The following is a 25,000-nucleotide window of genomic DNA, read 5'->3' as shown; positions in this document are numbered from 1 at the left end:
ACCTGTTACCTGCAACCTTACCAAAGTTTGGAACTCTCTATTATTGTTGAATAATGTAGGACTTGATTGCTCACATAGATGACATAGGGATACACTTTAGCATGGCTTTACATTGGATACCCAATATATCCAATGCTTATCAGTCTAGTCAAATTGCCACTGCCCACCATCTTGATGCATACTTGGTTCATGTGTTCTGGAATAGAAAATTATACTACAATATACCTAGATTGATACTGCAATATACTAGTCCATCTACCTATCCTACTATCACCATCTATACAGACCCCCTTAGTAGGTGTTGGCGCCTCCTAATGGTGTATCTAAGAAAAGTATCTGTGTACGATAAATGATGTTGTATATGAAATTCTCTGCCACTGTTGTATTGAGGACAACCCTCAATTAAATGTAAAGGTTTTTCAAGAACTCAAAATCAGATGTTCAGAAAATAAACTCTACAGAGGTCTAGAGTCTGATGATCTTCAAGGGACTTTGAGGAACCCTAGGCCCCTAATGATGAAGATCTAACTGCTTAGGCGTTTGTTTCGCCTCGTGAGCTCCAGTATGCTGTTCTGACTGCAGGAGCCATTAGTCAGTGCTGCGCTGTGTGTTTTTAATTGCTCGGGAGATTGGATTAGGCACTCGGCCACACTGACATGCACTGACGCTTAATGGAGGATTATTGACAGCACCTCTTGTATGTCTGCTGTTTTCCTTCTCTCCTCTTTACTAGCGTCTCATCTCTGTCCTTCTTCTCCACACTCTGTTGCCCTCTCTAATCTTGACCGTCACTTCTCATCTCCGGTATGTTCTTCTCTTCTTTTCTACACACATCCAGTATTCCTTAAATGCACCATTTGCCTGGATTTTGGTTTCAGTAACACGTTATGATTGTAGGCAGCATATTGTTAATCCTGCTTGAAACAAATCGTGTAGATCTGTTGTCGTCTAAAGTAATTAGCACCAAATAGATTTTCCTTTAGAGGCTATAAAGTCAGTTTGCCATTACCTCCTGCTCTGGACATCTTTCAAAGTCTAATTGTTTGCACAAAACAGTTTATTAGTCCACTACATCTCCATTGAGTGACAGCAGATTGTCCATTGTGTTGGGGCTGAAAGTTTTTGTTGTTGTCAGGCAGTAGTAGTCAAGTTAAAGGCTAATCACTCAGCCACAGAAAAAGGCACTGAAATATATATTTCACCCTCTGCGGTGACAAGAAAGTTGATTAGGAGGTTCATTATTCCAGACTCGTAAATAGCAGTCATATTGCACCCCTTTTAATACTTTAATGCACTTACTGAAAGATTCCTCAAGACTTTGCCTGTCTTGAAGCATTTCCCAGCCATTTCTACAAAACTGCTTTTTAGTTACCTTTTCAGTTTGTGACCTTTTCTAGAAGCTGTGGATCCCCATTACATATCACTTAGGTAACATTGGTCAGTAACACCAAGAAACAAGGTGTGTGCAGGGAGGAAACACACTCCTGGATCTTCAATTATGATTAAACAGGTCTGCTTTTCCCCAGGCCTTTTCGTATCAGAAATTGTGAATGTATGAGGGGAAACTACACAGCAGACATCAAGATATTCCCTTTACATGTTTACTAATGGAAAAATGGTATGCCATTACAAGTCAGTCAGGCCACCAAATGAGCCTACACATGACCATCAAACATTCTGTGTTTCCACCCAGCTTAATTTGCATTTCAATGACCTTTCACAATATGCAAGTACACTACATTGAATATACTACTTCATAGGTTGGGCCTAATTTTGTTCATTCCAGACCATTCCTTTCTAAGGTTAGTCGATTGAAGTGGAAATGATCACGCTGCAGAAATTCTAACAAAACATTGTCTATGGAAGAGTACAATAACATTTCACTAGACTGGCATGACAAAATCAAATGTCCTTTAAAACTCAAAAAATTCCACGACTCTTCCAGGATTTCATCACTCTTAGGATTCATAAACTTACAGCACAAGAGCATTTCCACCTTTGTGACAGGATATCCCCCCCCCCCCCCCCCCCCCCCTCTTTGGCTTGCTAAGATGACTCGAGGTGATTCTTTCTCCATGCTGCAATGCAATCATGCCTTCCGTGTACGGATTCCTGTAAACTTCCGCAAACACATATATCTGAGCCGTGAGGGGCCTCTTAAAGATTTTCTGCCAAACGCCCACACTGGATAGCCCACTCAGGACTCACCAGTTGCAGTCGTGTCAGCTTTCCATCACCCATGACCCAAAAACTCTCCATCCTCTGATCCATTGAACTAGGTGGCTCAAAATCACTTTAATTGGTTTGCTCAATACCACATTACGTGAGCACCTATAGGAATGCTATGTAAATTTCCCTTATCTAAGCAGCTGATTAACATTTCAACATTAAACAACTGAAACATGTATGCTCGATTATGTACCGATGGACTCATCGGGGAGTAACTAATGGAGTTTAGACTGGTTGTGGGAAAGATTAAGGTCTGACCCAAACATACGTCAAGAGAAGACAGGTGAGACGGCAAACATTTAGCCAAATATTTTTTACTGAGACAAAGAGACCAGATGAGTGATGTTGCAGAAGCAGGTTGTGGGCGGGGCCTAGTGCAGCCTATTCAGCCCAGGCCCAGCGCTGCCGTGGTCCTCGTCTCCCTCTCCTCTAGGCCCTGACATCGCTAGTGCTGCTTCCTCCTGAAAGAGCAACCTGGAAACAAACAAAAGCAGATTAACATATTAATATTCATGTTCATTTTCAACTCTCTTCACTCAAGCCATCTATGGACTGTACACATTTCAGCATCACCATGATTTAGTAAATCATGAACAAATACATTAAAACCATATGCATCATGGTTAGTTTAGCCATTTTGTGGTCCCCAGTTCTGATGTTTTCATATAATTTTTATACGATATGTTGAGTCCACTTAAAGACTATCCAAGCCCTACATTCTGTACTTAATTCTCGGCACGTGTTTAAACCATTTTAAAAACAAGACTGCATGCTGTGTCTAACGGCGGTTTTTGCCATTCACTCAAACAAGAGCCATGGGGAGCAAGGTTAGCGATGGTCAAACAGCCCAACAGGGAGCAGAACTTTAGGCAGAAGCTTTTCGAATGAGATAAGCACAAATGGTTCAGGTACTCTCTCGATCAATGACAGGACCCCTTGATTTATCATCCCAATTAGTATTGATCGTTCACACTCACTTGTTTTGAAATGAATTGGAAATGTTTACAAAAGCACAATTTCCTTGAAAAGAACGCCCCATAATATGGATGTTTAAAAAATCTATGTAAAATCACTGAAATGCCTACTTGTCCCAAACCACCATGCACTGTAATTATTCTTACGGAAATAAATACCTGTCCCTTGCACAAGTAGCCTAACTCAATTAAGTCCCACTTTGGATGATGCATCACCATTGGAACAAGTGGATTAAATAACTTGAGAAAAATGGTGAACCCCGCCCAAAATTCTGAAGCATACGGCATAGGTTCATATGGAAAGCATATAAGACTAGCAACGATTGCTTGCAAACAGCAAGTTTTGGAAACACTGCTAAAATAGGCTTAACATCTTTAATTTAAAAACATCTGTTCTTCAGATGTGAGACGCTCACCAAAATATAAACCAATCAAATACCGGAGGGAACGTATAGTTACTCCCTGACACAACCCTGGAAGGTTCACATTCATATTTTTATGACGATCCAAAAGGGTTACTAGTTTACTTATACTATTATACAACGTTTTACTTTACTTACTGCATTCTATTTGACTAATAGGGTGTTATTTTACAAACGATAGAGTTAAGTACGCCCAGATCAAAGCTCAACAGCAACAGCGACTTTATCAAAGGGAAATGGTGAATTAACACAATACTACATTTTTAATACAATTCTATTTATACTCTCTGTGTGACTAGACAGAATGTTTTATCAACTTGAATAGTTAAACTACTCCCATCTTCAATCCTATGACATGATAAATCACTGTTTAACACAACACAGACACATCACTTAAAAACAAATGACAAGAACCCCCAAATCTGTGTCCAAACACACAAAATATATAGGAACTGACCTTCAGTGAGCCGGGCTTTGCCACCGGTGGGCTGGCACAACACTGTCGAACAACCCACGCACAGCACCACTGTCTGTGCATGGCTGAAGACTGTTGTGATCTTGTAACATCCTGGAACAGGTCAAGCAGATGTCAGTTGTATACGGCCATGCATATATTCTATATCGGCACGAAAAAATTAGCATGGGACAGAACTTAACATAATATTTAGTGACAATGAAAGATCTGATGTAGCAACATACCTGGACACTTCACATCCATAAAGTAAGAATTAGGACTCTGGACAAGACGCTTCTTCTTGTGCCTCCTCCTCTCCTCCTCGGGGGTTGGGTGCAACAAGTCTTTTGCGAGCTGTAAACAGTGTTATAGACGTTAGTAAGAATTTATATTCTACGGACTCCCAAACCATTGTCAGAATCTGCCCATCGGCTCGCATCATCATCGTAACCCTGATGGACCTTAAAGTCAGAAAGTCAACTATTTCGAGCGGTTGACAGTAATACCATTAATAATTATTATAATATTTCGGTTAGGCAACCCGTGATTATTGTAATACTTTAATACGCCACAAACAACTACCCACACTATGCAACACCACACTCCATGACTTGATATGTGCGCCGCCATCTTGTACCCGTGTAGCGAATATGCACGCAACCATGTCATTCAAACTCTTAGTCTACTGACGCACTGTCAGAAGCTTTCACCCCAAAAAACACATCATTTTGAACAATAATATATCATGCGCTGGCACGTAAATTCATGTGTGAGGGGAATGGCTTTATCGTCTAATAATGCGTTCAACACGGAGTCTGTACTCACTGGCATGTTGGCGAAGAAATAGCCGCCGCCGGAAAGGAAGTTAAGCGGAAACGGTAGAAGAATATGAACGGGGCGCGTGTGCACAAAGAGGAAGAGTGCTGCATTCATTCTAATGTCATTGTCAAAATAAAAGTCCACTTTGTTTGAAATGTTGACTGCATACTGGTTTAAGGTCTAAATGTGTATTATCAGACACATTGGTAGTAATTTGCCCAAATTCACTACCGGTATTACAAAAAAACAGGCACTCTTGAAAATTGTATCATTCAGTTTTCACCTTCCTTCACCTGTTTAATTAAAACTATAGGTTACAAAACATAAATCATGTTAAGCAAATACCTGAGTGAATCTCTCTTACAATAGTAAGCTAGTATAATAGTGAGGTGTGTCTGTCTTTAATTGTTTAGATTGCTGGTTACCTATTCTATTACTCAGAGCATATGGACACTGATAACATGGTGCACAACATACAAGGTCCAGACAGGCCAAATAACAGTGAAGTAGAAAGTAGAATTTTAATGGATTCATGAGATTTTATACACTTTAAAAAGCAAGCTCTTTACAGATGAGGCCACCACAGTACACAGATAATTACATGAGTGGCTACAAATGTGTGGACACATATATGTGAAATTAGAGCAAATCATATTTCTTAAACAAGTATATTTTCAAAATCTCCTCCGCAGTCCTCTACTCGGCTGGTCCGTGTCCCTCTTCGGCCTGAGTGGCGGAGCTTTTGTTGAGAGGATCTCTGTGGGTCATCAGCTCCTGTATCTTCAGGAAGCTCTCACAGTCAGAGGGGAAACAGTTTTTCTAGAGAGCATAGAGATATAGAACCTTAAGGATGTGATGATTTGTAGCAAGATTGAAGCAGAAGGTTTGTGTGATGTATTGGTAATAGCATTAACACACCACACCAGTAGGGGACGCTATGCTATGTTTAATAGTAGATGTATGCATTAAGAAATAAACCAGTGTAGAACTGTAACCAAATGTGGTTGGTCGTCACTCAGAATTGTCTCGCATACTGATGCTATATAACGTGAATAAGTACACTATAATAGGAGAGTCGGAGAATAGGAGAGTCATTACAGTTTGTTATGTCAGTTATGTGCGTCACACACAGTGGTGTAGTAGTCTTGTGAAAATATAATGATATTGAAATCCATTTGTAGCTAAAGTTGAAACATGTTCCAGATTTACTCAACACATTGTCAGGAAAAGTTGGTCTCTTTCAGTGGCTACTACTTTGTGGAACTGAGCAAGAAATGCTAACATCAGTAAAACCTATACAATGATTAGAGAAAAGCCAGAGCAAATCTGCAGCCACACAGGTATCGCTCCCCTTTTCAACAAAACTCCCAGTAGAGTTTCAACAGGCCATTTTTCATCTTTGTTTGTGATCATGTATAGGACTCACACTCAGACAGAGCCGCAAGAGGCCTCCCCCATCACTCTGGGTCTGCAGTGAGGAGTAGAATAGCTGCATAGACTTCTCTGTCAAGAGGTTGCCTGCCCAGAGAGAACATATATGGTGAAATATGGGCCCCATCTTACACCATAATTCCCATTTATCGTCCATGTTTCTACACCTTTATTACATGATCTTCAAAGTTACAGTCAGTTATATTGTACATTTATATTAGTTATAATTAGCGGTTTGGTCTGACCACAATGTATAGTTCACACCAGTGATTCTGGGGGTTGTTTTTAAAATATCTAAATATTTACACTATATCCTAAAGAAATCTGTAGACAGACAGATAGCTGACCTGACAGATTGAGGGACGTGAGAGCGGTGTTTCCTGGCATAATGATTTCCCCTCCAATGTGTTGAACACCTGGATCCAGCAAGGGGCTCCCTACATCTCCCCCATCAGCTGACTGAGAAACACACACACACACACACACAGTCATCAGCATATATAAATCACTGAAAGCCTGGTTTGAGGCTTGTAGCGTACATATCTCAAATCAAACTGGCTTTGGCTACAAAACATATTGGGTTATAATACTGTAAACTGGATTATAATAAAGTTGGTTATTGTTCATAGCAATATTACCCCAGAAATGTCCACCTATTTTCAGAGGTAAATTGCACAGCCAGCCAAGGCCTTCCACACAAATGGAGGTAAACCATACTCAAACAGTGATTACATGATGTCATATTCGACTCCTGTTTGCAATCTTATCTGACCACAGCAACAAACTTCATCTTAAGTGTCAGAGTCATTTATGAGGCCCACGGTTCCTCTGTTCACCTTTTCCAACTGAGGCTTTTTCATCTGGCAAGCCCCAAAATACTCACAAATCAGAACGTCATACAAGCTGGGAGTTTGTCGGGAATTCAAACTTACCTTACTTTGTCCTGAGTTGTTCTTGTCCTGCAGAAAAAGTAAAAAAACAAGGACTATTATTACTGCATATTATTGTTATTATTAGACAGCAAGTAGAGATGCATTTCCACAAGAAAATGTGAGTGTGATTGGGTCGTGATGTGGACACTTCAACCTATCCAAGAATGGTATGACACTACTACCCCCTGTTGGACAAAGCGCAGGGCAGACTGCCAGACTGACTGTTCACTTTGTACTAAAAATGGTTGCATGAGCCCTGTGTTTACAACTGTATCACAAGATGCACAGAAACCATCCATTCAGCAAAGGTACAAGTTCACCATGAACTCAGCCTATAGTTGATAATTGATGATAATTATTTCAAAGGACATATTTGCATGCACGCAGCACAGAGCTATGTCAGAGCTGTACAGAAAGAGTTTCACCACTCCTGTTGACTTAAATGGAATGTCATCTTTTTCCCCCAGTATGTGGCAGCTCAAAAGTTCCAAGCATTGGTGTCAGTCAAAGCAACTAGGCCTATATTTGTTTAATAACTATGCAGAAGTAAGTTGTATGAGTAGGTGTTGAAATATAAACACAATGTATGCGTATTCTATAGCGTAATTTCAGTATTTCTTAATTAGGTGTTTCCCTTTTCAATAGCATGGGCTAATCTAAGCCTAAACTGGTTTGAATTATGGATGCTTAGGGCCTTGGGTTAGTGTAAGGGTTCCTTAAAGGTGTAGTGTGCAGGATTTAGGGATCTATAAGCAGAAAATGGAATATAGTATTCATAATTGTGAAGCGAAAACATGAAGAAAAACTAAATCAGGACAGGTGATGGCAGAAAACAAGGATAAACATTGGTGTGGCTTTTCCAAGATGGAAATCACTCATGAGGGATGATGATGTTTGCAGAGTGATGCCGAAGTTGCCTGTTTTCTGTTGGACAGGTAATTTAGCCTACCAATCTCAATGCAATTTGCTGTTTGATAGCTTTAGCTAGAACATGGCCATGGGCATAGTTACCAACACAGGTAATCTTTTCCCCCGTGTCAATGTTACATTTGGGCCAATACTAAAATGTATCTGTTATTTGGACCCAAAAAAAGCCTAGGCCAACCAAGTTAGAAAAAGGCCTTTTGGTAGTTACGAAAAGGCCCTCTTCAGGAACTCAAGTTATGAAAAGGCCCTACAGATCCTATTTCAGGTTACATTAAGGCCCTTACAGCTAACTCTCTCTCTCTTTCATACGTATGTGATTATCCCCTTGCCTCTGAGTCAACCACTGATGGCGGTCTGTCTTTGGCCACAGGCTTCTGTCGGCTCCGTTGCGCTTTGGTCTCAGAGGCTGAGAGGATACAAGAGAGAGAGAGAGAGGGCAGACAAAAGGAGACATGATTATAAATAATGGCTGGTTTGTGTTTTCTTAAGCACAAAAAGAAGTCTGCTACTTTTGTGTTACGTTTTTTGGCCAGTTTTGGTTCCTCTTTCTTGCCGGACCCTATTTGACTGCCTGATGCCTTCTCCTGCAAACAACACAAACATTTTCGTGTTTGACACAACAGCATATTTCGTCTACATTATCTAAACAGCTCACACTTTTTTACCATCACGGAGGATACACAGAAAAAAAAGAAAGATAATAAGTAGGACCAAGAGACTCACCTTCTTCTTGACAGGGACCTTAGCCGCCTTGCTGACACTTTGCTCTACTGAGGAACTACTGGGGACGGAGAGAGGGCGATCTGTTACCAAATCCTGAGTGGGCTAGAGAGAGAGGGATTGAGGGGGGAGGACTACTTACTTTTCAGCTGGAAGATGATGATGGTTTCACAACTTCAATCAACATAAAAAAAAATCATTCATTGGGTTCCAGTGTTTGCAAACGTGTCACATAACCCCATTTACACCTTGCATTAACATGCACTCTATGAGCGGATATTAATATCCAGATAACAAACAGTCAGATCTGACCTGTGTGCACTGTAATTGAATCGTATACCCCACTTGTCACATTAAATGAGAAAGCAATGTTATTTTCCCAGTCCTGATGTGAGCCTGTAAACCTCTGGAGGTACTGTGGCTGATCTCTTCATATTCCAATCACACTACAGCATGCTGTGTATGTTCCTATCCCTATCCACATAAAATATTCAGATATTCAGATATATATCCTATGTTAATGCAAACCACAAATAGGCTGTGCTATTTTTTGGCCTTATTTTGCTAGCTGTATAAAGCATATTAGAGTACTGAAATCTTTTCCTTTCTCCATGATTATGGTGAGATTTATGACAGGGTCTGGACATCTTCTCACATACAGCCTCACGTTACATACATACACCTAGTTACTGTGTTTTTGTTTGTGAAGGACATATGTATAAAACATATGCTAACAAAGCTTTCTACACATGATATAATTTCAGATCTGTCTTGACATGTTGAGCAAACCACCCCATCCTCATCCACTTCATCTCTAATCTCACCATAAGTGTCTATGCTTAGTCTATGCTTCAGCGTAGTGGGATCACATCACCACACATACACTATCACAATACCCAAGTCAAAAATCACTTTAACAGTGAAGATCAACAATAAAGTCTGCATTACCGTGAGACACACAAGCCAGCTGGTATCTAACAGCCCCCAGCTACACCACCAAAATCCCTGTTGCCCAAAAATACTCCCAGTGATCAGCGGGGGAGTGAGAACCATCCACAGAGATCAGAAACAGCCTAATAAATCTTGCCAATTCTGTCAGAACTGATCTTTAAAGCCCCTGAGTGTAAACTTAATCTTTTCAAGTTTTCTGAAGTACAATTTATCTCTAAACTGGGAATAAACACAAGGTGCTTTGTAGGATTCCCAGGCCACAGGTGTCCTACAACAGAAGTGTATGCTGTAATAATGCCAGCCTTTTGGAAAAAGAGATATTCTTGGCAGTCAAGCTACTGTGATCATGTGATGCAACTCTAAATGACAAATACCTCGGGAAGGGAGAATGTCAATACAAAAAAGGATCTTAGACTGTGCTTCAAAAATCGGTGACCAAATATTCCCCAGGTTCGGACCAAAACATACATGGGTTACACAAATACATGGCCAATAAGGAAATGTCTAACTTACTGATTGATCTCTCTCAATCTTAAGCCTCCGTCTTTCAACTATCTCCTCATGGGTCAGAGGGAAAGGGCTCAAAATCTAAGAGGACAGAAAGACAAGGAGAGAGGGAGAGAGAAGCCAAGACAGAAGAGTGTTTTACATACAATAACATATGACTGAACAGAGCATACAATGTAGCCTACTGGCTATTCTTTGGGAAATGACACTCATCACAAGGGGACAGAAGTGAGGGACATCATTTGAGAGGTGCACCTCTGCCAGGATAGCCGCCCCTGCGTCCCCAACGTGGTTGTTAGCCAGAGAGAGACACAACAGCGAGCGGTTGAGGCGCAGACCCTAAAAGGACACACAAAAAAAAAGAAACCACGTAATGGGACAACCATGCAAGCACAACGGTTATATGCAAGCAAATTATAGTAATACACTTCTACTTCTCAATGTCTTTCATCTAAATACATCATCATTTCTGCCAATACTTCACACATTATTCACATGGAAGCCTTGCTTAAACTGTCAGACAGGCATTGGCTAACACACTGGTCCATCTATTTGTTTGCGATGCTGTGGTCAGATACAAAGCACAAATCTGTGGGGTGTTTGTTTAGATTCTAATAATGTTAATGCACTTACCCATGCAATGTGCCTGGCCCCTGCATCACCCATGGAGTTGAAGGCCAAGTTGAGAGAAACAAGGTTCTTGTTGGCAGAGTGGATGGTGGAGAGGGCTGAGCCAATCAGACGGGCTCCCTCCTCTCCAATCTGATTGTGACGCAGTGATAAGTGGGCTATACTAAAGAGGGGGAGAGAAGCCAGGAGGATGAAGCCAGGTAAAGCTGGGAAAATGCTGTAAAAAAATACAATGTGAAGTATGGGGGAAAGCTAGCTGGCTATGTTTTACATGGGGGTAAGTCAGAGGGAACATTATGATCATTAGATTTAGACATGATTTCATGGCTAAAAATAAAAGATGGAAGATCTGCAGCAGTTGCTCAAACACAGTACAACCACATTTTATTTATGACAAAATAACATAGTCTTCAAACACTTAACAGCCTGCAGCTGTGTGACAGCAAGAGACCTTTCTATTTATGACTGTAGGGAGATAATGATTCCTATGACAAAAGGGTGATAATGATTTGAGGCTTCCCCTTCAGATTGTTCTGTTCTGGCACTCTTGCATTCTCTTATCTTCCAAGTGCTCTTCCTCTACCATTTAACGCACAGCCATAAATCACTCCCAAGGAAAATGTCATGACACAGATAATAATATTTATTAAATTTCAGCTTAAATGTGAGGTTAATAACACACCTCACTGAGGTTTATATAGAGTTCTCCATAAGTTCATTAACACTGTTATTTCTTAAATGACAGTGAGCCCCTCATAACCTTAATGTCTTAACTTATCTTTGAAAAAGAGATAAAGAGCAAGCTTGAACAGAATGAGAGAGAGAGAGAGAGAGAGAGAGAAAGACAAGCAGAGCCAGCGAAAAGGGAAGACTCACTTGCTGTCTTCAGACATTAGGAGATGGTAGCTGTTCTCAGCCATTGGATTCCCCTCCAACACCACTGTCCTGCCACAAAACCAGAGGGAGCGATCAGAACCACACTACTGTGTCACAATCACATCAGAATCACAGGATACTGTTATCAAAGTAGATGAATGGCAGCACACACATGAATAATCAAATGTATGTAATATTATACACTGCTATAGTATTAACTGTACTTTCAGCATTAGTCATGTTAAGTACACAGTAATTATGACTGCCTCGGGTCAATGTTTAGGTCATGTCATCAATTATAATAAAACATCCATCATATAGGTGAATGTAATCCATCAGGAGGGTCAGTGTTGGTGTATGGGTCCTGAGGCCAAACATGGAGGGATCAGAGGTGAGAGGCAGGGTTTCTGCTGTCTGACAGCACCTGAGGTTGCAGCATAGGGGCAGGAGGGTCTTCAGGCAGAGGAGAATATGCGGGGTCAGGTCCGCCTGCCAGAAGCTGCAACAGCACACAGGAACTTCTATTATTCACAGGTATAGCATTTGGCAGATCTTTTTTATCCAAAACAACTTACAAGAGAGGTTGAGTACAATACCGATGAAGTGTTATAGCTGATAAAAGTGCTACATACGTAGCTATCGTTCAGTAACGTCAGACTTAAGTGCTAGTGAAAGGTTGAAGGTTACACAAAAATATTGAATACACACATCTGTGCTTCTGAAGTACTCGATGCACACCAACAGAAACACCTGTTAGCACTGCTTTACCAAAGTACTTTCGTACATGCAGTTTCAAAGGATCCTCTCAGTGGTTAGTTTTTCTTGGCAGACTTTCTTTTTTTTAAAAGTTATTTTCTCTTCCTCAAGACTCACTGTATTGTCTGTAGATTGTGTAGGGATGGTAAAATCTTGTTCAGTGCCTTGGTCATGACTTCATCCACCTTCCACCCTGTAACAGTGCAGTGGCCCTGTTATGCGATACCTCTCTGACTGGACTTTCACATGTTTACTGACTGTCATGTGCAACTCAACTTCCATTTGAATTCAATTTCAAAATGTCCACATGTAACAATATACTTCATCACTAAATTTTAGTAGCACATTTGTAACAAATAAACATCTCGAAGTGCAGCTCTGCATGCAGTATACTGTAGCACAAGTACAATCCTAACCGCAGCAATATTCCATTTTATACACCTCAGTTTTTCAGTTTGCATTCTGTGTTATGGTCCTGAAGCTGCTATCAATCCTTCCAGCAATCCACATAATACTTACACTGTAAAAGAAAAAGCACTCTTTAGTCCTTACCGAAGACTTTGATTGCTTTGACACTCCGTGGATCCTCACTCTCCAACTCAACCAGTAATTGTCGTTTAGGACTCCAAGATCCATGTGTTTGGATCTCTGTCGAACCTCAACATTTTGTATTAGCCATTTACAAGATAAAGTACATATGGGTGACAGTGACGTCTATGACTGTGGCATTCTTAGAACCTGGCTTGGTCTCAATTTATATAAGGCTTCTTTATTACAGTGTGCTTAAGTATTTGATAAAACTATGCACTTCCCAAGTAAGTACACACATGTAAATCAGTGCTACATTTTAATGAAACTAAACCAAACTAAAACTAGGCTACATCTTGTAACAACATATTCAAATATAAAGGATACATTGTAATTATTCATGAATTAGCCTACATATTAAGGACACATAGTAGCCTACCTAAGGACACTTCATATAACATGACTACCGAAAATCAGCACTGAGCCACACCGGTTGCCATTTTTGAAACCACTTCTATCTCACCTCTAATCCCTTTCCGGATGGCTGGTGACAAGGCTCCGGAGGGTCTGGGTGTTACCGTAGGGATTTCACTCATTCCCAAAAGAGCAGTGACTTCAAGAAAGTCTGCTTCCAGATGACCGGTGCACTGGTAGTCATCTACAGAATGCCCAACCCCAATAACCAATGCAGTAATAACTAAAAAGTAGACCATAATCAATATAATTTAAAGAAATGTTGACGTGAACTTGATGTGAGCATGTGCTAAAACTGCCAGCGCTTACCAATGTTTTGGGCCGGACACTTGTCTTGAACTGGCAGTACTGTGAAACAGACAAGAAGTCCATCAGAGAGACAAAAGTTGTAAGAATTTCACTTATATATACTGTTGCAACGTATCTCAGGGGTATTGATTGGTTGCTGTAATCCCTGTGAATGAGGAAGCAGGACATCTGTTAGACTGAACTCATCAATCGAGAGTAGCTTTTCAGACTTTTTCTCTTGACATTAATTGTCACAATGCCTTCGCACAGTGTTACCCTATATAACCATAAAATGCAAATGTTTGGTGACATATCTTTTAGCTAAAATACGTTGCTCTGTTGTGTCAAGATTACATGAAATAACTCTCTGTCTTAAATCATTTTAAGGATAAATCAAGGCATCCATAACCGGAATCAACCCCTTTCCAAGCAAGCTAACGTTGACGTTTCTTTGGCGTAAACTTACCTGCTGTTTTCGAATTGATGTCTTCCGCTGACTTTTCGAATTTGTCTTTTTGGATTCTCTCTTTCTTCTTCATTGTTTCCCTGTGTATTGCAATGACTTCTGCTTTGGGATGAAACACAAGAGTTAAACATTTTTGATAAACAGTAAAGCTAACGTTATCCCTTCCAAGTTATCTTAGCTTCAGCGTTATGACGTTAACCTACCAAGACTCGGCCACCTGTTTGCTTGCCTGCTATACCCCTGACAAAACGATAACGTGTTCCTTACTTATATTTCATTACTTACCTTATATTGGGTGTTATTAGGTGGCGTAAATTAGGTGGAGCAAACCAGACAGCTGACTCTGCTCAGTGCGACGTCTGTTCCCATGACAACCCTCCATAAGAACCACCATTGTATTTCCTAGTTATTGGCTTTCTTTTTTGATTGGTTGAATTTAACATCAAATTAAGTGATCTTCGTTGACCTTGAAATTTTTTTCTAACCTGTAGTGAGAGCCTGTGACCTCTCAGTAAGACTGCGTTTTTGAACAAACATCCAAACAGGCCAAACAGAAAGCATCTCGACCATGAAATCCCATTACTGCTCTTGATGGAAAGTGCCTTTCCATAAATAATGCATGGCTATTTAGCAGAGATGAATGGGTCATCAAAAAATATTCACGGTATGGATGAGTTAAATGATATGCCTTTTAGTTGCCAACACTCTGGGGAAATCCCATCACAAAGATTTACATTTGATTGCTACCACTGCAACATTTAATTTAATAAGAAAGAAAATCCGTCTCTATCGTTTGCTTCAACAAGACTTGGATCTAAGATACTAGAAGACAATGTAGCCTAGTTAGGTAAGTTCAGAGGCAATTCCTGTAGGACTATGGCAAAACGTGTCCCCTTCAGAAACATTTATAAAGAAAATGGTTTGGAAAAAAATGCTAATAGGCTATGCGTTTTTATTAAAATGCATTTTATTTTAAAAAGAACTTACTGCATATCTAGCAATACACTTAAATTATGCTGTAATGCATTTCTCAAGAGATGAATCTGAGTAGATGTCTGATGCTTCTCTGGTAAAATTCATGAGCAACAAGAAGGTATATTCACAATAATGTAGTGCTTTTTTATTAAAAAACAAACAAACAAACAAAACAAATAGAATATAAAACCAAAAGTAAAAACCAACAGCATTTTATGACTTTAGAATCATAATTACAAACTTTGAACCAGAGTGGAAGAAGTTTTGACAAACTGTACACAACATCACAAAATGTCTGCCAGTCTGCCCTTATACAATGCTTGCATCTTATTTTGTGATTGTCTAAAAATAACTAAACCAATCACACAAAAACACACAAATACAAGAAATACAAGCATCATAGTTAATGACCGCTATCACAAAAACGGAACCATTTTTTTCCATTTAAAAAAAAAAAAAAAAAAAATCAAAAGAAAAGGAAATTAAGAACATGATATCTGCTGCTGACAGTATCGCCTCTGGGTCCTGTCACGTTCAGAAATATCACGGGTTTGTTTTTTTAGTGTTCAACACTTTGCAGCAAAAAAACGAGGAGCCACTTTTGTTCACTCTCCTCGGAAAAGTAATAATTAATAATAATGTCGATATCGATAGCTACAGTGACAGATGGCGTGTCAGGGTCACTGTAATGCCCCAATGCCTTTTGGGAGGTTGATCTGACAATCCTTTCGCTCATGCATGTTACATCGAATTTGGGGTTTTAGGCAACGGGTTTCATGTCTTTCTGGTTGCTCAACCACTGGGTACCTTCCTGCCTGCCCCAAGCTTACATGTGACGAGTATAGAAATACAAATGGCATAATAATAATTAATATTAATAATAATAATAATAATAATTAATAATAATACATATAAGGTTGATTCCTGTACAATACACAAAATCCATTATCAAGATATTGCTTTAGGAGACTCCTCTCACATTTTCCCAGTCAGTATATATACATAGCTTGGCACTATACAACGCTCTGTCCTCTGTCAGTTTTTTTTATTTAATTTTTTATTTAGCCTTTCCTGTCTCCCTCTCTTCTCCTGTTTTTCCACCTCCCAAAGAGGGACAAACACACAGCACAGGTGCGGAGAAAAGGAAATCTCATCACAATCTGTTATTAACATTCTCCATGGCAACCAGAAAAACACCAGGAAAGAAATTTAAAAAGGAACCAAGAGACCCCCCCTCCCCACAGAAAATCTGACATCACAAGATACACTGTTTTCTCGGCCTCCATCATATCCCATTTCTACTGTTTTACTATTAATCATAATTAATTCATCAATATTTTTTATCATTGCTGTCAAGCCCTTAGTTTTTTTTTTCTTTTCAGTTTTTAAGAATTCTGGTGGTTACCACACACACTCACACACATGTACACACACACACACACACACGCACACACACACACACACACACACACACACACATACACACACACACCAGTCAGGACCATGGCATTCTAAGGCGATACTCAGACCAGCTCCCTCCCGTGCCTGATAACCAATCTGTTCCTTCTCTCATTTTATTCGCTGGTGAAGTTTGACGACTTCAAACAGGGCGGGACTAGTTACCGCACAGACTAATCACAAAAAGCTCTGCTGACAGAAACCCCGCCCCTCTCCAATGCTTCCTAAAGTATTACAGTAAAACAGGAAAAAGAAAACAAAAAAGAGAATATATTTAGTAATTCATCTGTTTTGTTTTTTGTTTTTTTTTGTTGTTTTTTTGTTGTTATTTGTATCTTCTGCAAGACAGCATCTTCCAATACTGTGTGTTAGTGTGTGTGCGCTGCATTCTGGGAGCCTCCGCTGTCCATGGTGTCAAAAGTGCAGTTTAGCCAAAGCTCCTCCTAATTTCCTTGCCTCTCTCCTCCTCCCCTCCTTTTATCCTGGCAGTGTGTAAGCGTGCTACACTGCCCTTCCTATGCTTACTCCTCACCCCCACCCCCCCACCCCCTTCCCCTCATCTGGCTGCTCAACCCATTTGGGATCAAAACGCTTGTCTTTGCCAGCCTCGGCCACTAGGGGACGGCGCTGTCCCGATTCTGCTGTTGCTTTGCATCGCTAAGTTCAGTACCTGGCACTGGGAGCCTCTCTGCCTCCCCATCTCCTCCTCCTCCTTCCCCGAGCACGATCCCTGAGGAGAGACCAGGGAAGGCACGAGTCCCAGGTCTGCTCCTCACTCACTCACTCGCTCCTCTTTCATTTTATTCCGCTTTAAGGTCTGAGTCCCTCTGGGAGTTATAAGTCTGTTATTCAGTTCAAGGCTTTTTCGTTTTTTGTTTTGCTTTGTTTTGTTTGCGCCGTAGAGTTCTCTGTAAAGCGCCACAAAAATTACAGGTTCCTATGTTTTTGTTTTGACACTCATTGCATCGTCATGGGTTTGAATGTGTCAGGGCCTGGGCGCCATGGAAACGTCCGCATGTCGCCCTGAGAAACGGTCACTTCCTATGAATCCTCTAATGGGGATCGTGTAGGCGGCGGTGTCCTGCAGATAGAGAGAGAAACCTCTCCTTTCATCTATTTCTCTCTCTCCACCCTTGCTCCTGTCTTCTCCTCTTCCCTTTTCTCTTTCACCCGGCCACAGAGAGGAAAACGTGCTTGCCAGGCATCAGGGTTGATAATGATATCACTTCCTGCCCACTAGGTCACCCAATCCCAGCGTACGTCTGCGCAGCTTCCTCCCAGAGCCCTCCTCCAGCAGGTAGGTCACGTCAATCACTGTAAGAGGGAATCAGGATAAATAAGTCAATATTCACACAAACACACACACACACACACACACACACACACACACACACACACTCACACTCACACACACACACACACACATATACAAACACACACTCACACCAACACGGAACCCCTGTTCATACTGCATCACTTCCTTCCAACAAAGTTACTCAAACATTCCAATTCTATGTGGAATTTTCACTGACTTTCAGTGACTGGACAGAATGTTTTCTCTCAGTAGCAGAACATTTTGGTTGGACTGAAGTACTAGATCGCCCCTGGCTGACTGAAAATGGCCCGGGGCCCACATCTTCCATAGACTTCCTCTTATTTCTCTCTTCTCATTCCCTCTTTTCCTCTTCAGTCTTCCCTCGCTTCTCTTAAGCACCTCTTACTCTCCTATCCTCTGCACCTCACCTAACCTCACTGGCTTTTCTGAACAGGCGTTCCCTAGCCAATGCCCCTTTCTCAATCTTCTCCCTCTTCCACCTTCATCTTTTCTGCTTCTTAAGTCTTATTCATCTCTCAGTTCCCTCATGACATATCTCTCTCTCCTTTCCTCCTTTCACTTTTCTCTCAAATTTCCCTCTTTTACCCTTTCATGTCTTTCACGATTCATGTCTGTATACTTCTTACTTTCACACACACACACACACACACACACAGTATATGGTCTATGACTCATTTCCTTGCTCTATACCCAATGCTTTCTCTCTCAGACACACTGTGTATAGTCTTACTCTAATCTCCCTTGCTCTACTCCCATACGCCCTTTCTCTCTCTCTCACACACACACACACACACACACACACACACACACACACACACACACACACACACACACATTGTATGGTCTAGCTCTCATTTCCTTGCTCTACACGTAGTGATTTGTCTCTTTATCTCTCAGTCACGTAGTCATGATGTTTATGATCTTTCTCTCATCTCTCTCTCTCTCTCTCTCTCTCTCTCACCCTGTTTGCTGGGGGTTCTGTGCAGCAGCTCCAGCAGGATCTTGTTGAGTCGGTCTCGCTGCGCCTCTCGCCGGCTCAGAGGCGCTGAGTGGTGGAGGGGCGACGACGAGAGCGACAAGGAGGAGGGAACGACCTCAGACGCCTCTGCACCTGCACCCCCACCTCCTCCTCCCGCTCCTCCTCTCTCCCCTGAACCCTCGCCCGTCTCCCTCCGTTCATCCATCTCCTCCACCTCTTCTTCAGGCTCGTCCTCCTCCTCATCACCGTCTCCGGCTGGTTGTTGCTGTGGGCCGGGCTGGAGTCTCCCCAGGGCGCTGGTTTCATCCTGGGGGGCGTCTGGCTCCTGCTCCAGCCCTGATGCTGCGCCCCCTCCTCCTCGGGCCCCCACCTCCTCTGCGTCACGAGGGAAAGGGGCAGAGCCCCGATCCTCTTCCTCGCAGGGCGCTGCCCCTTTCGGCCGCTCGCTTTTCCAGGCAGAGCGGCCGCCGTTCCGCTTGTAGTTGTCTGGGACATAGTGGGGCTGGAGAGAGGATGCAGAGGAAAGAGAGAGAAACAAACAGAGGAGAGAGAAAAAAAGAAAAGAGAATTGAAAAGGCATGACAACTTGATTCACTAAGCAGCTCTGACCCATACATGCTAAAAACAATAAATTAACGTTAATTAACATTTGTAATTACAATACATATACACTAAACATTTCCTGAACACTACAACTGACACTTAAATACTTCTCTTCGAGGCCATAATAACGGAGAAACTACATCACACATTTGTTGAAGCATTTGTCATGTTACTGCAAACTACACTAACACACACTGAAAACCACTGTAAATTCCACAAACGCTTCCACATGTCCCGTGCTCCCAGCTGCCAAAACTTACAGAGAAGTCCCTCTTGGGTGCCAGCCTCTTGGGAAAGTGGTTAAAGGCGTAGGGCTTGGTGCACACTGGGTAGCGGTTACGGTGGATCTTGTAGAAGAGGTGAGCGGACTTGTCCAGTCGGTAGTCGCAGATGTACACGTCCTGCTCTTTTACTCCCTTGGGCCGCCCTGAAGGGAGGGACAGACAGGGTTGAGGGGGAGGTCAAAGGTCATTTCAGGAATTTAAGGAGGGCAACACACAAGTTTTCAGCTTACTGTTTGATGGCAGAGGGGAATTACGCCCTGACAGATTTCTACATCTGCAAAGGATGACCTCATGAGGATCATAAGCATGTATGCATGCATATGTATCGTATGTATGTATGTATGTATGTATGTATGTATGTATGTATGTATGTATGTATGTATGTATGTATGTATGCATGTATGCATTTGTTGAGGGAACTATGAAAGTAAAAGTGTCTATGAAATCTTTTGCACATGTGCAAATATGTATTACTGCATGTGCCAGGTGCCTATGTATTTGTGTGCATGTGTATTCATGTGTGTGTGTGTGTGTATGTGGGTGTGTGTGTGTGTGTGTGTGTGTGTGTGTGTGTGTGTGTGTGTTCATGTGTCCAAGTGTGTGTGTGTGTGTGTGCATGTGTCCAAGTGTGTGTGTGTGTGTGTATACCTTTGCAGAAGGTGTAGAGGTCGAGCACACAGCAGGTGCCCACCACAGCCTCCAGAGGGATGATCTCGTACAGCGGGACCCTGAAGAGCTCGTTCTGGTAGAAGCGTCGCGAGGGCGAGTGGTGCGTCTCATGCGGCCGGAAGTAATGATGTCCGAAGGCAAACCGCTCCCCTCTGCACACAAACAGAGAAAAAGAGCGTTACAGACTGTGCTTAATGCCATCGGTCCATGTGTGTCAATTGCTACTGAGATGAGTGTGTGCTTTGTCTGTGCCATGTGCGTGTTGATTCGGTCCCTGGCAAGTCCGGTAGGCTAGATTTGAATCTTCTGTTTTTGGGAGATGAGGGGTAGTATGGCGTGTGTGTGTGTGTTTGTGTGTGTGTGTGTGTGTGTGTGTGTGTGCCTTGAGTTGTAGCTGTTTTTGTTGTGTTCATAGTCTACAAAGGCTGTTTGGAATATGTACGACATGCATTGTTTAAGCCGTGTATGTGTGTGTGTGTGTGGAGGTTTGTTTGTTTGTTGTTTGTATAAAGTGCACAGTGTGTTAAGTTCTGTGGAGTCAGAGTGAGTTTCTGTGCTGTCTTTGCTCTCTACTCCTTACTTCTCATTCTTCCAGAGCTTCTCGATGCGGAAGATGTCCAGCTTCTCTCTGTTGATGTGAGAGAGGAGCCGGTAGGACTGACGCACTGGCTGGCCCTCTGGCGTCCGCTTGCTGTCCCTCATCAAGTACACACAGTCCCCTAAACACACACACACACACACACACACACACACACACACACACACACACACACACACACACACACACACACACACACACACACACACACACACACACACACACAAAGGGTTAGTGATCTGTTTATGTAATCCTGAAATACAAGATGGTGGGGCAGAGAGATTGACAACTTCCTTACATAAATACACTGACGACCATCATGTATCATCATCATATCATCATCAAATCCATTACATTCCAGCTATACTTGAACTCTTATTACTAATACACTTAGCTTCCTCAGAATCCTTTCTAACTTTCATGTAAGTTGATCCTGGGATGACACACACACACACACACACACACACACACACACACACACATACACAAGTCCTTTTTAAACAGAGATCCTACTGTATCGCCGTTAAGAAACCCCCTCATTATGCCGCCTTCACTTGTTTACACTGAACCAAACAGAGGCTGCATAATGTTGCCACAGTGTGTTTTTAGACAGCATGTTGGCGTTCCGGTAGCAGAGGCTGACATTTAACATAGCGTCGGCTTGACCTACTCAGAACTCGAATATTTCAAAATCAGAAAATTGCACTCGAATGCCACTTGAAGTCAGAGCTCTGACTCAAAATATATCCATGGCTTTAGTGAAGCGTGTCATTTAATCTATTTGATATTGTTGTCAAGATGGCGATTAAACCAAAACCTTTTTAAAGACATGAGAAGATGCATGAAGTTACTGAAGTGAAGCATGAAGTGTGTCAAAATCAACAAGAAAAACATTGTTCATAATTATTGCTACCCAGCAGATCGAAGGCAGATCGAGTCATTACTACCTTACTGTGTTTACATTCTGTTGAAAACAATTTCGGAGCTGGGAAATTTCATGTCAGACGTTCCAAATTCAGGTGTCTTGAATGCGCCATAACATACGCTTCAAAATTAAACTTGTCTATCTGTTACCTTAAAAAACAATAACGGGTGAACTTAGTGTCAGCGGGTTCTTACAAGCCGTGCACATTTATAGCATTGTTCACACTCCACCAAAGTTGGTGTTCATCATGTACAACAATTGAATGCTTATCAGGTTTGTGTGTTGTGACAACAAAGTATTCTTGCTTCATTTTCCTTAGCTGCAAGGCTTTATCACATCCCTATCCCTTCATGGGCTCTCCCTTTTATAAAGAGGTAGATCCGGCTCTGTGACCTCTACTGCCGGCTCAAAGGCGGAACAACAATGACCCCCCTATTCGGTCTGTAAGTTTTAGACAGAACAGCGAGGCGGAATGAAGGCACAATATTCCCGCCTTGAACAGGCTGTATATAATATATAATAAGCCCGAGTGCTGTCGGTACCCTGGTGTAGCAGCAGCTCGTCTCTGAGTAGGCAGATGTAGTAGATGGAGCCGGCCTGTGCGTAGCTGGGCTGGGGCACCATGGGCACCTCCTGTGGGGGGCATCACAAACAGAGAATAAACACACATTACACAGGCCATACATTACAGACATACACAACATATGGAGAGGGGGAGGGTGGAGGTCATAAGGCAAAGGGGGGGGGGGGGGGGGGTAAAGGTTAGAGGTTAGGGGTCACATACCCGGTCCACAGGGCGGGAGTCACACTGCTCACACAGGTAGTGCTCTACCTCAGCCTCCAGACGCATGCAGTCACAGTGCTGCCACACCTGAGAGACAGGGGGGGGGGGGGGGGTAAAGAGAAATATAGAAAGAGAGAGAGAGAGAGAGAGAGATTAAGAAAAACAGAGAAAGAGACAGAAAAGAGAAGAACGGGGTAAAATGGAGAGACAGGGGTGAAAAGAGGAGTTACAAGAAGAGACAGAACAGAAGGAGTAGAGTGGGAGAGATAGAGAGAAGAAATATAGAAAGGCACAAAGAGAAAGACAGATGGAGAAAGAAAGAAAAAGGGAAGAACAGAGATACGAGAAGAGAAACAGGAAGAAGAGAGGAAAGAGAAAATGAACAGGGAAATGAGAGAGGTGGAGAAAGAGAAGAAAATGAGTGTTACATTTAAAGCACCCATCACACCTACTGCAATCCCTACTGGTGACTCAAGGATTGCATAATACTCTCATGTGAACTAACTCTGGAGATTATCATGAGTCAAAATTCCAGTAAATCCCCTGATCCCATGAGCGTGATCTCACCATGCACTTCTCACACTGGATCATCAGGCCCTCGTCCTTGTACATGCCGCAGATGCAGCGGATGATGTCGTCGTCCTTGTCGTGGCCACCGCTGCCATGGTGATGGTGGTGGTGGGTGTGGTCCCGCTCCAGCGAATCTGAGCTGTCGGCCTCGCTGGCGGTCTCCCCCACGATCTCGTCGATCTGGACGGCCGCCTCGTGCCGCGCACCGTAGTACGCCTTCCTGAGCCGGCACACGTCACGGCCCACCGCAGACTTACGCCCATAATACTTCTGCAAAAGTAAACAAACGCGCAAACACATCTTACAACCTGCCGCAAGTCTGCAGTCACACTAACAGATTGACTTCTACACACATCATCGCCCTTCAGTAGATAAACACACAAACTCAAACGTGTTTCAGTCTATTGCTGTAGTGTGAACTGGCTACTGTTGTCTACTGCTATAGCCACTCTTACACATACCTACAGTATATATTCAATACTTCAATTCACATTACAGGGTTCCTCACACATTCACAAACCACTACACCCGATTAGTCAGAGAGATTCCATTCTATTAATCTAATATTAATATCAACCAACTGTTATGGAAGCAAAATGTCACAGCTCAGTCACTGACTCATGGAGGTTATGCAAGAGCACAGCTGTAGTAAATACGATCTGTTTAAGCATTTGTTGGGGTGAGCTGATTGAGTGTGCTGCTCTGGAAATATGTGCATGTGTGTGTGTGTGTGTGTGTGTGCTTGTGTACACATGGCATGGTGCTCTGACCTCTGCGTTGCGGAACACCTTGAGCATGTCCGTATCGAAGGCCTCCACAGTTTTGTAATGGCCCGTCAGGATCTGCTTCTCTATGGTGGTCAAGTCAAGCGGGTCAGACACCTTCTCGTAGTACTGCGTGTTCCTGAGAGAGACACACACACACGAGCCGTTATGAATCACACACCGAAACACATACACACATACACAATTACAAAAAAATCAATTTTGAACTGTTCTGTTCTGCTTGATCCATCTCTCACTCACTCAAACACAAAGGACTCTTACCTTTTCCTTGAGGGTAGGTTTAGTAGAGGAGCAGCTAGTGTTTGTCCTTCAGAGTCTGGAAGAGAGAGACATGGGTTACGTGTGTGTGTGTGTGTGTGTGTGTGTGTGTGTGTGTGTGCCACGCGCACTGTGTGTACTGATCCTTGTAGTTGGTAATCATGTCACTGAGTTCTTTTAAGATGTGAGCCAGCCAAGCTATTTGGCTACAGCATGAGAGTGTATGTGTGTGCACGTGTGTGTGTGTGTGTGTGTGTGTGTGTGTGTGTGTGTGTGTGTGTGTGTGTGTGTGTGTGTGCACTGACCCTTGTAGCTGGTGATCATGTCACAGATCTCCTTGAAGATGTGAGCCAGCCGGGCGGTGCGAGTGACTTCTGTGTTCTCCTCGGCTG

General features: G+C 42.4%; 3 protein-coding genes across 4 annotated transcripts in view; all 3 read right to left on the bottom strand.

Moving 5' to 3' along the window:
* Positions 1-2,527: 2,527 nt before the first annotated feature.
* rps27.1 (ribosomal protein S27) lies at positions 2,528-5,007 on the bottom strand. 2 transcript variants are annotated; one of them, XM_012828906.3, is made up of 4 exons: positions 4,905-5,007; positions 4,325-4,433; positions 4,083-4,193; positions 2,528-2,703 (listed from the first exon to the last, which is right to left on the bottom strand). In XM_012828906.3, the coding sequence occupies exons 1-4, from the start codon at positions 4,908-4,910 to the stop codon at positions 2,675-2,677; spliced, it is 255 nt and encodes an 84-aa protein (XP_012684360.1). In that variant the 5' UTR covers positions 4,911-5,007; the 3' UTR covers positions 2,528-2,674. The 2 variants fall into 2 exon arrangements, with proteins under 2 accessions (XP_012684360.1, XP_031441738.1); XM_031585878.2 differs by lacking the exon at positions 4,905-5,007 and adding an exon at positions 4,666-4,763.
* Positions 5,008-5,585: 578 nt separating this feature from the next.
* lrrc71 (leucine rich repeat containing 71) lies at positions 5,586-15,244 on the bottom strand. Its single transcript, XM_042710739.1, has 17 exons — positions 14,385-15,244; positions 13,940-13,978; positions 13,647-13,814; positions 13,181-13,276; positions 12,746-12,821; positions 12,297-12,371; positions 11,873-11,941; positions 11,000-11,159; positions 10,622-10,705; positions 10,373-10,447; positions 8,912-9,013; positions 8,709-8,772; positions 8,518-8,594; positions 7,262-7,288; positions 6,677-6,788; positions 6,325-6,416; positions 5,586-5,717 (listed from the first exon to the last, which is right to left on the bottom strand). The coding sequence occupies exons 1-17, from the start codon at positions 14,455-14,457 to the stop codon at positions 5,595-5,597; spliced, it is 1,512 nt and encodes a 503-aa protein (XP_042566673.1). The 5' UTR covers positions 14,458-15,244; the 3' UTR covers positions 5,586-5,594.
* Positions 15,245-15,333: 89 nt separating this feature from the next.
* ash1l (ash1 (absent, small, or homeotic)-like (Drosophila)) overlaps positions 15,334-25,000 on the bottom strand; it is a 31,032-nt gene continuing 21,365 nt past the window's right edge. Inside the window, 11 exon segments of the mRNA XM_012828891.3 lie at positions 15,334-18,131; positions 19,115-19,634; positions 19,996-20,162; positions 20,668-20,840; positions 21,269-21,407; positions 22,754-22,844; positions 22,996-23,082; positions 23,563-23,835; positions 24,336-24,468; positions 24,612-24,666; positions 24,914-25,000. The exon segment at positions 24,914-25,000 is cut by the window's right edge and continues 66 nt beyond it. Of these exon segments, the coding sequence (XP_012684345.2) occupies positions 18,040-18,131; positions 19,115-19,634; positions 19,996-20,162; positions 20,668-20,840; positions 21,269-21,407; positions 22,754-22,844; positions 22,996-23,082; positions 23,563-23,835; positions 24,336-24,468; positions 24,612-24,666; positions 24,914-25,000 (1,817 nt within the window). The 3' untranslated portion in view covers positions 15,334-18,039.

Source organism: Clupea harengus, chromosome 19 (genome assembly GCF_900700415.2).
Source record: "Clupea harengus chromosome 19, Ch_v2.0.2, whole genome shotgun sequence".
Taxonomy (NCBI): Eukaryota; Metazoa; Chordata; class Actinopteri; order Clupeiformes; family Clupeidae; genus Clupea; species Clupea harengus.
This window is presented reverse-complemented; position numbering and strand designations above follow the sequence as displayed.

Bases quoted from the DNA above. Each gene is read 5' to 3' on its own strand.
- rps27.1 (XM_031585878.2), bottom strand. From the start codon at position 4,743: ATGGTTGCGTGCATATTCGCTACACGGGTACAAGATGGCGGCGCACAT. The intron at 4,434-4,665 runs GTGGGTAGTTGT...CACTGTTTACAG, and splicing joins GGAGTGTGGTGTTGCATAGT to CTCGCAAAAGACTTGTTGCA. The intron at 4,194-4,324 runs GTATGTTGCTAC...GACCTGTTCCAG, and splicing joins TATGGATGTGAAGTGTCCAG to GATGTTACAAGATCACAACA.
- lrrc71 (XM_042710739.1), bottom strand. From the start codon at position 14,457: ATGAAGAAGAAAGAGAGAATCCAAAAAGACAAATTCGAAAAGTCAGCG. The intron at 13,277-13,646 runs GTGTGGCTCAGT...GAGGTTCGACAG, and splicing joins GGTTTCAAAAATGGCAACCG to AGATCCAAACACATGGATCT. The intron at 12,372-12,745 runs GTGAGTCTTGAG...GTGCTGTTGCAG, and splicing joins CACAATCTACAGACAATACA to CTTCTGGCAGGCGGACCTGA.